The sequence below is a fragment of the Calonectris borealis genome, chromosome 2 (assembly GCF_964195595.1).
Source record: "Calonectris borealis chromosome 2, bCalBor7.hap1.2, whole genome shotgun sequence".
In the NCBI taxonomy this organism is placed as follows: Eukaryota; Metazoa; Chordata; class Aves; order Procellariiformes; family Procellariidae; genus Calonectris; species Calonectris borealis.
In genome coordinates, this window is record NC_134313.1 from 129,764,575 (window position 1) to 129,777,874 (window position 13,300).

A 13,300-nucleotide genomic window follows, 5' to 3' on the forward strand; every position below is an offset into this window, starting at 1 on the left:
CCCACAGGTAAAATTAGTATTTTCAAAGGAACCTTCAAAGCCAATGGCTCCACGAATCTTACCAAATCCGCTAGCAGCTGCAGCAGCAGCTGCTGCTGTGGCTGTGAATTCCCCCTTCAGTCTTCGAACAGCCCCAGCAGCCACCCTTTTCCAGACTTCAGCACTTCCTCCAGCACTCCTACGACCAGCTCCAGGGCCTATACGGACCACCCATACTCCCGTGCTCTTTGCTCCTTACTGAACTCCAAACAGGAATTAATTGTACTGCAATAATTTTTCAAATCAAAACAAACAAACAAAAAAGAAAATCAAGAACATTGAACTATGCAGTGTTTATTTATAGTTTAAAGTATATATGAAGAGCCAGGACTTTTGATAGAGAACTGAACAAATTCTAAAAGGGGGAATGGGCAGTATTTTCTCCAGATGAGAACATTCCTCTTGAGTATTGATCGTTTTAGAACTGATCTCCAGCATTGACTTGTAGTGACATATAAAACTTATGAAGCCTTTTGACTGTGCTTTTTGGCACATATTTCCCTGCAATGTCTTTCCTGCTTTATGAAACAACTTACAAATTTGTCTAAAGGGCATTAACTGGTTCCAATGTACATAAAATACTTTATTCTGTAGATTAAAGAAGAAGGAAAAAAAAGAAACACTGTGAATAGTAGTACCCTTACCAATCCTCCTGCCAAATCAGCAGTTACTGGGTATTTATCTGAACAAAAGTAGATACAATAGATGTCTTGTAAAACAGTAGTATTGTGTCTCTATCTATGCCACTAGGTTTCTAACTGAGTTGCAAAAGATAAAATGAACAAATTACGTCACTTTGGTAAGTGGTTCAAAATGATGACAATAATGTGGAGCTGTTCTTGGTGAGCAAAAGTTGTTTTCCTCACCCATTGAAGAATGGGCGTGAAGGTAATCTATGGTTAGACAAAGTAAATGATAAAAGAAGATTTAGTGGGGGGGAAAAAATCCAGATGCTGTACACAGAATAGGTCAAACTTTTATTTAACTGAGAACGTATGTGTACAGTGTGTGTGTATTCAAAAGGTGTAATACATACAGGATAAATCAATGTCTAAGGCATGCCAGTGGACAGCAAAAAATACACTTTTGTCATGAAACAGGCCTGACACTTCAGTGTTGAGCAGAGGAAAGACACAAATGGGTTACGCATAGTCATAACTAGCAAATGAAAAGCAGGAGAGAAATCCTGGCCCCATTTAAGTCAGTAAAAGTTCCTCCTGACTGCAATGTAGCCAGAATTTCATCCCAAGAATGGCACATATTCTTTTTATATCACACCAGTGGGAGTGTCTGTAGATACAGGAAATATTTTTTGCAATAGGCTTAGTCTTAGAAACAGATTTATCCTCTTGTTTTATTTCCTACTGATGTGATATAAAATATCTTGATATACCTATAAAATGTAAACAGCAACACATGAGATACATATTACAAGATAACTGCACATCGTGGGTTTGGAACAAATACAACCTTTAGGATCTGAAGGGACCCTTGAATTCTGTAGCTGACCTTTATGTATGGACAGCTTAAAGCCTTATATATTTACTGTGAGGCTTAAAGGGGTTGACTGTGTCCCTTTAAAGTAAGATTTATCAGGGGTATATATAGATATACTGTATATATGTTAGAGTAAGAAAAATAACTTATAAACAGAAAATCTACTATATGAAATAATTATATAACCATTGAGTTTCACATGTGGGTCATTAAGTGGTAAGTAACAAACAGCAGAGAAAAAAATAGGCTTACTGAATCTGATTCTTGCTGCCTGCTTTTTCCCATAGGGAGCTGAAAAGTATCTATTAATATTATGGAGTGCGCTGCTGAGTCACGTGCGACCACTCTGATGTGTAGCTAAGTGAAATGCCTACCATACATTTAGGAGGAATAAAATTTAAAAACATAATTTAAGTTTAGATGGGGAAATGATTTGAAAGATTTTATTACAAGGTAGTAATGCAAAATATTGACCATGTGGTTGCTATATAATACTGCCTGTGGTTAATATGGACAGTAGGGAGATATAGATGATGGGAATATACAGCACTTTTGACTTGCAGTTCATCAGTGAGCCTTCCATATGCATTGGTATTTGCCATTTTTTAAACCTCTCTGCATTTAGATTTTATAAAAAAAAAATATATAAAAAGAGAGAAAGAAGAGGTTCCATGGATGTCTGTGTCCAAAGAATTCCAAAGAGATACATTTATTTATCTATAAGTATTAAAATAAGTTCTATACTATGTATTTGTATTTCATCCAGTTTATTTGCAAACGTTTGTGCCTTGAAATGAAATGGGTTTTTGCTTATATTTAATTCACTCCTATGTAGCCATGAAAAAGATGTGATGGTGATTTCAGGGCTGGTTACAAGCTGGATTGCTTTGGCCCAATTTCCAAAACAAGAAGAATATGAGTAAGTTCCTGAAGCCAAGTTTAGGCACCTAAATAACTAGGGGCTGACATTTAAAAGGGCTCCCTACTCTACAGCTCCCAGTAAAGAGGCAGTAAACAGGCCAGCCTTCAAAACCTGCGCCTAACGCTCAATTTAGAAAATGTTTCCTTTTATTTGGGTACATAAATATAGTGTAGTAAGGTTCAACTCCTCTTTGCAAAAACTTGGCCGCCGTCTTTTAAGCCTGCTTTCACCTTCCATCTTTTTGCAGAAGTTGTAGTGCCATTGCCAGCTGTGTTCAGATTCCTCCTTGAATAGGGCACCGGTTTTCAAGCTGCGCTCCGTGAACCACCATTTATCTCCAGAGCCTGTGTAAGTAAGATCCTGCTAAACCAGCAGAGGAGGACTGGCGTTTTGGGAAGGGAGAAGGTCTGGGCAGACTATCTTTTCCCCATGAAAAAACACGCAGATGGGAAAAGGGAAGACCCACAAATATCCTGTAGGCTCTTATGCATGGCCTTCTGGTGCTCAGACACCTGCTGTACATCCTGCCATGTTGTTGTGATGCCATCAAAATCAACAGGCTGATCCTTGCCAAAAAGTGGCCTGTGGCATGTATGGAGGCACAGTACTAAGGGCAGAGTTAATACAAGTTTTGCTAGAAATAAAGAGTGTGTCATTCCAGCTACTTACATCAGCTAACTTGCAATGACACCTTCAGTTTTCTTGGACCTCTTTTGTCACAGTGCTCTATGGAACAAGTTTTTGTTCACACAAGTCTCTTTTAAATTTCAGCTGTAAACAACAAACTCAGTTCTTTTTATGTCTCTTACTCACTACCTAATAAAGGATAAAGCCTAAATGTTAGAATGTATAGTGGATTTTCTGTGCCTTGCTGTTCCACCCCCCTCTTGGTCAGTAACGAGTCAATGTACCCAGGATGTCAGCACAACAGTTTTATTATATATATGTCAAGGAAAATACTGGCACAGCAATCTGATTGGACAAGGGAAGCTTCCAGTCAAGGGTATGTCCACAGCAGCTGACAAAGGAGCTAGCAAACAGAAGACACTTTACATCTACTTGTCAATACATCCAATATGGAGGGCACTATAAAAGAAAAATGTATCATCATATTTGGTATTACAGTAACATTCCAGGGCCAAGAGGAAGCCTAAAGCACAAGTAAACAGATAATTTCATGGAAGACACAGTCACTCACTGGAATAACAGTGTGAAATCAGCCTGCAGGGAAATGGCTGGGTATGAACTCAGAAAAACAAACAGGTTCAGGGATGTTTCCTTAAATTCTATACAAAGAGTTAAAGAATGACTATTCTGTTCTGACCCGAAGAGATGGTATTTTTGTGGGAGGGATATATGTATTTATATTTTTACACTATCTGCATTTTTCCAACTATCTCTGGCTTCAAACCTTTGTTCTGAAGGATCATCATTGCTCTGAACCATGAAATCAGTTACCTTCTTGAAAGCTGCTGTAAAAGCTGATGTGAGAGGTCAGTAAGCAAATGGTATAAATACGATGATCTAAAATGAAAAAAAAAATGAACTGGCCATGTCAAGGAATATTGTATTTGAAAAGTATACATCTTTATTTTAAGATAAATAAAAGTTATATAAAATTAAGAATAGCTAAATAAAGTTAATATAACTAGAAGAATTACATCTGTCATTTTAGTACTGGAATATTACAATTGGCTCTGTATTTTAAAAGACGAAAAGACTTTTTAGATGCTGAATCAATGCAAGGATGCTATGGGTAAATTTAATGTCTCACACTCATTATCTTCCAGTTCTACCAGGAATACCATAACTGAATGGACCTGCCCTTAGTCACTTCTATTCTAATCCCCAAAGATACAGTAGAGTATTGGCCCGATGTTCCCTGAAAGCTGAAATCATGCTTCTTAGGAGCCCCTGCTTCTGCCTTCTGCTCCCAGTAAACGCATAGTTTTTAGAGTCTCTTCAAAGCATCTTGGGGAATTTCTACCTTAATCTCTCTCATTTTTTGCAAAAATAAATGTCATTTTATGAACATGAGACCAACACTGAGGAGCAAGATCTGAAAAGGTTTCTTCACGATTACAACATTCGTGTGGCTGAATATGAAGCACAGATACCCAAATTGTTTGGCTGCACAAATCTCTTTGAAAACATGTGAAGTTGGAAGCCTAAACCACTTTATAAGGAATCTGTTCTTTTTATTAACATAGGTGTCTGAATTTCCATTTTTAAAATTGACTTCAGCACAGTTCAGGCTTCAAGGCTCTAAGCACCTAAAGCTTCACAAGAGAATAACTGTGGGCTTCCTATTTACCTAGATGCATGTGAAAATGTGAGCCTATGCTATGTAAAATACGACAGATTTTTTTTACATCTCGTCTTCCCCTGTTCTCATTGTTTATCTGTAAGTGCCATTACTTCAGTGCCAATGAATCGTACAGAAGCTTCTGTGCTGGGATTCAGTGCGTGACTGAAAGAAATAGTAATACTGATAAATCCTGTCTTAAAATAGTTGAAATCTCAAACACACAGTTAAGGGTTTAGTCAAGGACAAGAGCTTTATACCCGCTCACATCTACAGGTTTATTAAAATTCAGGACCATTTAGGAGTAAATGTAACTATCTGGAGGATGGTTATTACATAGCCTGATCTGAAATGTCAGGGGCTGAAAGAGTCTGTGCTCCAGACCGAAATTAAGAATACTATGAAAACCATAATGCTCTTAACCCTAGGACTCGTGAAAGCAGTTGCAAAGATCTTTGACTTCAGTAGAGGCAATTTTTTGCCCTGAGTGCTTGAGGCCTTTTGCAGTCATGCTGTGTGCTGCAATTAGTTGTCACTCAACTCTGATTCAGTATTGATATATTGATAAAGAAACTTGGCTGAGCCTGAAACATGATCAGTTGCTGCCTAGTTCCTGTGGTCAGCTTCATGCTGGGATGACGCTTGGGTGGTGAAGTAAGAAGAGTCAAAAGAGTCAATGTAAAGAAACTGTAAAAGTAATGTAAAGGTAAACTAATTTGATCCCTTTTCCTTGTGCAATGTTCTTATATGGAACTTATGAGGCATTAACAATCTGGGACATTCAAGAGTTCCTCGATAAAACATAAGGACCTTGAAGTTCATGGGATCTTAACCTGAAAAATAATTCTGATGAGAAAGATGATGAAAAAGAACCCAAAGACTTTCTTCGGCTTACGTACTTCAGTGACTTTGTAGTAATGGTCTTCACACTAGTCAGGCTGTCAGCACATTGACATTTGTGCTGTTCACAACAGAAATTGAATATTTGACACCCATAACTAGAAAAAAGTATAGTTATTAATATTCATTCCGTAGGTATTGGACACTCAATTACAGGACACAAGAATTTTCCTTGGAAATCCATGCATTCATGTCTATTCATACCAGCCAAGATATCACTGCATCTCGTCAACACCTGGGTCTCCAGAAAGGATGTCCATATTTTTTATTTGTTTTCACTACTATTTGATTTTTCTTTTATGTTTCTTTATTCATAGTTTCATCTCTGATATGAACAAACAGAATCCATAAGTTTAAATATGCACTTAAGAAGTTGGTATTCATCAAGCCCCCTGTTGAATCGTTTGATCAGAGTCAATAAATTGAATAAAAAATTTAAAGCAGCAGTGCCATAGTACTAGTAATATATTATGAATAGAGAGCATACGTATACTACAGTGCTCTTTACCTAATCTAATCAGAGTTTTATGACACAGGCAGCTCTTTAGTCTTTCACAGTTTCCTGAAATGTTCATCTTTTAGGATTCTTCAAAGCTTTAATTAAATGTAAATGTTATTTCTTACGTTCAATAACAATAGCTATGTATTTCTGTGTGCAAAGGCAACACGAAAAGGGGAAAAACCATAAACCATTTTCTCACTACAAAAGCCTGCAGCATTTGTTAACAACTTCAGCCCTTTCTCTGCTTGCGGCTGATGGCTGGCATTTGCCATGGGAACAGTTCTCATTGACACGTGTATGAGGTGAAAATTGTCTGCTCAAAACACAGTCTGCCAAGTGCAGACGTTCTTTTAGGGCACAACAAAGAGGGAGATGATAGCATATGGGCAAAGCTATGCCTTTATAACAGCCTGTCATAACTCCCTCAGAACTGCCTGGTGGCTCGATGGGGAGAGGTAGCAACCCCACAGGTTCCTAATGTGGTCATTATGTCATATTTATAACATAGAGGATATACATTTGAAAAAAATCCTGATTTGAGGATTTTTTATGAGTCCTTCAGTCTGGGGGATGACGCCCCCCCCCCCCCCAAATGTAATCTTTCTTTCAGACATATTTTCAATGTAGTCTTGCCCATGACGTTATTGCCAGTCAAACTGCTGCCTGAATCTGTTTCGTCCATCAGAATAAAACCATGAAGGTAAGTTTTGGTACCCAGAAGGAGCACCCGAGAACAAAAAAATAAAAATGCAACGAGCCTCAAATTGGGTCACTTTTTTTTTTTTACTTCCTGCAGTTGCCTAAGTCCTACCAGCTTGCTGAAATGTAGGTGTCAATCAAAGAGAAAAGGCCTGTTTCTTTCTTCTACTGTTTTTATAGTTTTAGAAAGGAGATGGAAACAGCTGTAGCTCTTTATCTAATGATTCACACACTCACCTCCATGTAGTCAATCAGACAAATGTCTGCACATGTATTGCCTCTCATATATACAGCTCTTATTTCCCTCCCATCCCTCTCATGAATCACGTTTTGTGACTCCCCCAGCAGGATGGGACACTGCAAGGAGCATTAAAAAGGAAAAAAAAAACAACAACACCAACTTATGAGGTGTATAATATGGTACATGGGTGTATAATATGGGTATGTAATATAGTACCTCTTTATTCCCTTCAGTGGTATAATCTAACCAAGCATGTGGCTGAAGTTTTGCACTGAGCCCCTCATTACAGCATTGGCTGCTTTAAATGGTGACCACTGAAACCAAGCTTGTTGGCTGTGCTACAGTCAAGCCTTCTCTCTATTTCTGTAAGATTCTCTGTTCTCCTCTGGGGTATTTTGCATGGCAAGTGAATCTTTGGAAGAAAAGCTAGAGCTATTTTCATCTCCTTTACAAAGCTATGAAAAGCAGTAGGAAAAAAAAGAAACTGGCCTTTCATGTTTTATTGATATCTACATTCCAGCTAACTGTCAGGAACTTCGCAGCTGCAGTAAATACTTTAGAAGCTCTTCAGTTCTTTTCCATGAGACAGGATGCGATGGATCACTATTCCATGCAACAGACATTTAATCCAGAGCAGTGTGCAAATCATCTACTCTATGGCACCAACTCACTAAAACCCTTAAACTTCAGTAAAAAGACCTCAAAACCTACCAGGGTCATCTGAAAGCACTGGAGATGAAGAGCACATCTTGTGGTGTCAAAGAACTGCCAGGAGGACATCCAGGTGAGTCCAACAGTTGCATTACATTAGGGCAAGAGAGGGTAATGGTTCAGGCAATTTAATGTAGGGAAGTTACCTCTGAACCCAAATGTGAGAACGTGTTTAACCCCCAGGAATGCACTGCAACAACTGGGAGCTTGAGAAGTTTGTTGGTATCATTGAACAATATATTTCCAGCTATGGACATTGCAGTAAAAGACCTCAAACCTGAGACCACGTTATTCATCAGGATAATGAAATATTCTTCCTAGGCCTTATAGATAACCAGCATAAGCCCTGCATTTAGTGATAAAATCACATTTAAATTAGTGAGTACTAGGACTACTGAAGGCTTCACAAAAACTGGCCCTGATCCATTCACACTTCAGAAACACTGTAAATTTAGATGACATTTTTATAAGTACAAGAGTAAAATTTCATGGTCTGGTAGTTTGTAATAGTAGTTTTGACTGATAAATAGTCAATTTAATGTCTGTAATTAAAAAAGGGTGGAGAGAGGTGACTGGGGCAATTATACCTTGCTATTTAAAACCCCTGATACCTGCCTGAGGGCTTTTTAAAGGTCAGAGTTATCAACCACATGGAAAAGGCAGTGGGCTAGAAAACAATTGTGTCCTCTCAAAGGTAAGTTAGGTGAGACAAAATTATCAATGTTTTGGGAATTATTATGTAAGGGTAGATTAGTTGCTGCAGATTAGATTAAGTATTTGAGAGGGTCACCCATAAAAATTACTAAATTGGAGGGTTCAGACAACAATTTTGAAAGAAACAAACTGAACTGAAGGCTGCATGGATTACAGCGTAAGCAGAATTATTAGGGTGGGGAGAGAAGGTAGAAGGCTGTTCCTAAGGAGCAATTTTAGGTTGTATCTGGTTTCACTAGTGATTTTGCACACGGAAAAAAGCATGTGCTCTTGAAATTCTTTGATAACACGCATTAGGAGCTATCATCAATATAGAGAGGAACATGGTATTTTCCAGAAAGAATAGAATGACCTTGAGAACTGGTGTAATAGAAAGGAGCTGAAACTCAATAGAAAAGAAAGGGGCAATCATGTATTTAGAATCTAATAACAAGTAGCTCTAAGAACTCAGCAGCTGGAAATAGCTGAAGAAGAGCATAATCCATAGGTATTACCATTAGTGACAATGAGTTACAAATTTGATACAGCTGTTTAAAAAAAAGAAAAAGCAAAAAATGTTCATTGAGGTATATTCTACATTATTCCACCACAGAGTAAAAGCTTTATATTTTGATAACTTCAGTGAGTCATGATCAAGAACAATTAAGTCTCTTTAGAAAAGAGTTGAGGAAAGTACAGAACCTAATAGATGAGAAAATAATATAATAACATTTATATGCTTAGAATAAGGTGTGGAATACTGAAGGAGAGAGGGATCCAATTGCTCCCTACACATCCTGGGATGGAAACAGTGGTAACCATCAGGAAGAAAAGAAAGCTATTCAAGTTAAGAAAGTGTTCAAGCATAAGCACATGAATAAATGTCTATAAACTAACCAGTGAAAATTGACTGGAAATTTGAAGATGTTTGTAAGTGTTAAAACACAGAAAAGGTGTCAAAAAGGTTCTAAGCAGGCAAAAACTGAGGTGCTCTTCAGGTGGGCTCTGTCCTGGTTACGAACGGGGTTCTGTGCTGTGTTTGCTGTGGCAGCAGCTAACTGGGCACAATAAGCCAGTCAGCAAGTCTGTGCTGTTTTCTCTCTGTGCATACTCAGTGTGTTGCTCCAAAAGATGTTAGTGACTTGACTTCGTGACTTGACGAGTCAGAGAGAGAAATATAAGAAATACAGGGCTTGGCATTTCATAGGAAAAAGACTCCTGCATCTTGCCCAGGGTTTATTTCACCTATCTATTCACAGAACAATAGTCAGTCAGAAAATTAAGTGTTCCAAATAGGAGTGTAGGTAGATACACGTGGTGGCGGCTTTTTGGACACTATATGTCAGATGGAAGAGTCTGTCACATTCTTGCTGAAATAGGATTCAGTATAGTTTTCTTAGACAATCTCATGTCAAAATATATCTATCACAATCAGTTGCTAAACATAGTTCATGCTTTTAAAAATTCAGACAGATGAGTGAAAATATTTAACAGTACTGAAAGCAAAAAAGATGTCTCTAGTTCACTGAATTCATGAAAGTATGCAGAGTTCAGCAACGACACTTGAATACAGCAAAACCTCTTAAGTGTTGCTTGTCTTTTATCTTGGGCAAGGACTGACTTGGGACTTTCCAGCTGAGCATCCCAAAGGGAGACAGAGACCTGTGACAAACTCCTTGTGACAAAATAAGAGGCTGAAGTCAAAGTGCAAGGCCTCTTAGCTCCTCCCTCATTTCAGACTCCTCACTGAGGTTGCTGAATCCTGTGAATTGTGTTCTTCAGTGTATGAGGCGCCTACATGTTGTATGACTGTGCCCGTTGCTTAATGAGCAATTCAGCCAAGCGGTGGAGTTCCTAAAGTTCAGCAATAAAATACAGGCCTCTTTGCAGTTACTGGACTGGTTATGTGATGTCTGAGTGTTAGCACTTAGCATTCAGTTCAGGATCTAGGTAATAATTAGGTAAATAAATTGCCACTTGACATCTGCCTGTCTATTTTTTAAAAATTTTCTCCTTCCAGAAGTCACAAATTTACCCCATTCAGGGAGGACTGGATATAAACTTCATGCTTTGGCACACTGCAGCTACATTCCTACTCTCCATTCAATGCCATGTTTAGCTGTCAACCAAAAGGGAAAAAAAACCCAACACACCAACCTATCAACCTCCCCCCCCAAAAGAAAACCCCAATACCCAAAACCTATGAGTCAAAGCTCAGCGATATGTTCAGTATGTTATTAGTTGATTTGGAATAGTCTTCCATAGGAAGTGTGTTCCAAAACATTTTACAGAATTAAAAGCTTTGTGTGACTACAGCACAAAAACACAATCCAAAATGTTTTGGCTAAAAAAGGAAGCCTTCTGTTTTCCTTACAACTGAGGCCAAAACAATTTTATTTTCTGGCTTCTTAATTAATGTTAAATACAGTTTAGACTGAGTTTCTCATCAAACAAATATTGCAACATTTGTAGATTTGTAGTTATTTAGTCCATTGTTTTATCTTTAATTTGAACATCCTGAGTATGAGAGCAGTTGAATTCAAAGTCTTCATAGATTATGCCATCTGTTAATGGAAATCTGTATTTCAGAGCTATGCAGAGCATGGTTGATAATTTTGTCATTTTACTATAGCTTGGCCATTTTTTATTTATTTTTGCTGTATTGGTGCCTAAAGACTCTGCGATCATAAAATAAGAATTTCATTTTATGACAAAATAGAGGTCTTAAAAGTTGTTTTCATTACACCCCAGCATGGATTGAGAAGCTTTTGCAATTTTTCATGAGAAAAGAAAGGGACTGGCAATCTGGGATATGAGATTCAAGTTCATCTGTTTCTGTTCTGATTCTGTCTGGAGACTTGAACTTGTGTTAGGACCTAGGTAAGGCTCCTAGGCACTAAATCAGTTCTCCCACGCCCTGCTTATCAATGGAGTTGATTGATTCCTTCATTACTATCCACAGCAGTGTAGATGTCTACACCTCAACAGTTACCTTTCACTAAATGCATATCTAGGGACTTGATACATCTGCCCTCTATTAAAAGTCCACTGTAGGATGAGATGACTTGTGCCTTGGAAGTGCTTATTTTCTCCACAAACTGCAAAGGAAGCATTGGATGATAGATAAGAGGTAGACATCTGTGCTGTATGTGTCTGAAATTGATGGAAAAATTAGGCAAATATTAGATGTCAAAAATTAATCCAATCCAAGCAAGTTGCACTTTAGTTCAGGATGTGGGACAGCCAAGGTGAAGTCCAGCATGTGGTAGAGCACGCTCACAGAACTGAGTCTCCCATATGCAAGATGAGTGTTTAAAAAAGAAAAAAAAAAAAAAAAAAAAAAAAATCCTTGTTAGTAATTTTGGTTTCAATCTTAGAAGTGAAGAATTTTTTTCAATTTAAGGTTTTACTACATCAAGCACATTAATGTCACAGTTTTGAATTAGGGGTTTTTTGGTGGGGTTTTGGGTTGGGTTCTTTTTAAGCAAAAATTAACATGTTGGAAGGTCTCCAGGAAACCACTATACTTTTCAGAAAGCAGCGAGACTGGGCTGTTCCACAGGGCTGGGGGAGCTGGGAGCCAAGGGTGGCAGCAAGGCGGCCGGGCAGGGGCCTCACCAACAAGGGGTTGGTCCTACAGCAAGGTGAGCAGAGCAGGTCTGGTGACAGTGACCAGGTAAGCTGAGAGTCCAGGACTATCCAGGCCAGTCTGTAGCAATGAGGTAGGTACCAAGCCAGGGTTAGCAAGACTGAGTCAGGACGAGCAAGGTGCAATGCCAAGCACAGTCAGACCTCCAGCGTAGCTCAGCTATCCTCCAAGGGAAGAGCCTGAGTTTAAACGCAGCTCCCAAGCCAAGGGGCAGAGGCCCCAGACAAGGTGTCTCTCAGCTCCTTCTGTCACCTTAGCTGTTCTCCAGCAGCCTAATCCCAGGTTACTTGGCCATGCCATGTCAGAGCTGGCCTTCAGCCCAGGCAGCTGGACCCCTGGGAGGGGAAGGAGGAGGCTGCAGAGCCTGCGGGTGTGCACAGGGCCCTGGCGGTGTTACCACATACTTTGTAAAGAGTAGAAGAGATCATTTTGACTCTAGAAATTGCAGAGTCAAAGAGCAGGAAAGGGAATGGAGGCACTGAGCTTTACGCATGACCGCAAAGAAGGACAGAACAAAGGCAGTTGAGCCCTTCTCCCCCTAACCAGCATTTCGGTGAAACACCAGTATTCACAGTGTGGGATCATCATGCTAAATCAAAGAAGCTGAATTCTGCAACAAATGCAGAAGCTTATTGAGGACAGCAGGAATAAGTCTTCTTAAGTGTAAATAATATTGGGCCGGTAAAAGTTTTCTGAGAACAGTGGTATGCACTGCTTACTTACAACACTACTCAATCCACTGTAGGAAATGTAGTTTACCCTATCTGTTAGCCGCTTAAAAAATATTCCCGAGTTGAGAAACCACATTGTTTAGCACTTTATCAGAAGTTAGGTGTTTGCTTTCACCACACAGAGCTGTTTGCTGGATGGAAATATGAAGTTTTCATTTTATACCGGGGAGGGGGGGGTTCTTCTATAAAGGCTGAGGCTGTTTGATCTGAAAGTTCAGAGCTAGCTTCTTATCTGGTCTAAATCAGCATAACCTCATTGTTTTTCTAGGCCTATAGCAATTTTTGGTGGCTGAGATCTGGCACGTAGCTTGAAACACAAGTGTTATTGTCAAACCATAATCAGGGAAATGACCCCTGTTAAAAACGGTTATATTCCACAGTAAATATCTGCTGTCTTACCAAAGACAGCTG

The 13,300-nt window shown here is 38.9% G+C and overlaps 1 protein-coding gene across 2 annotated transcripts in view; it reads left to right on the forward strand.

Moving 5' to 3' along the window:
* The window catches only part of ZNF385D (zinc finger protein 385D), a 351,253-nt gene extending 347,946 nt beyond the window's left edge, over nucleotides 1–3,307 (forward strand). For both annotated transcript variants that reach the window (XM_075143421.1, XM_075143422.1), the window contains exon 8: nucleotides 8–3,307. In XM_075143421.1, coding sequence (XP_074999522.1) covers nucleotides 8–241 — 234 coding nt within the window. In that variant the 3' untranslated portion in view covers nucleotides 242–3,307. The remainder of the gene's footprint in view (nucleotides 1–7) is intronic.
* Nucleotides 3,308–13,300: the final 9,993 nt, after the last annotated feature.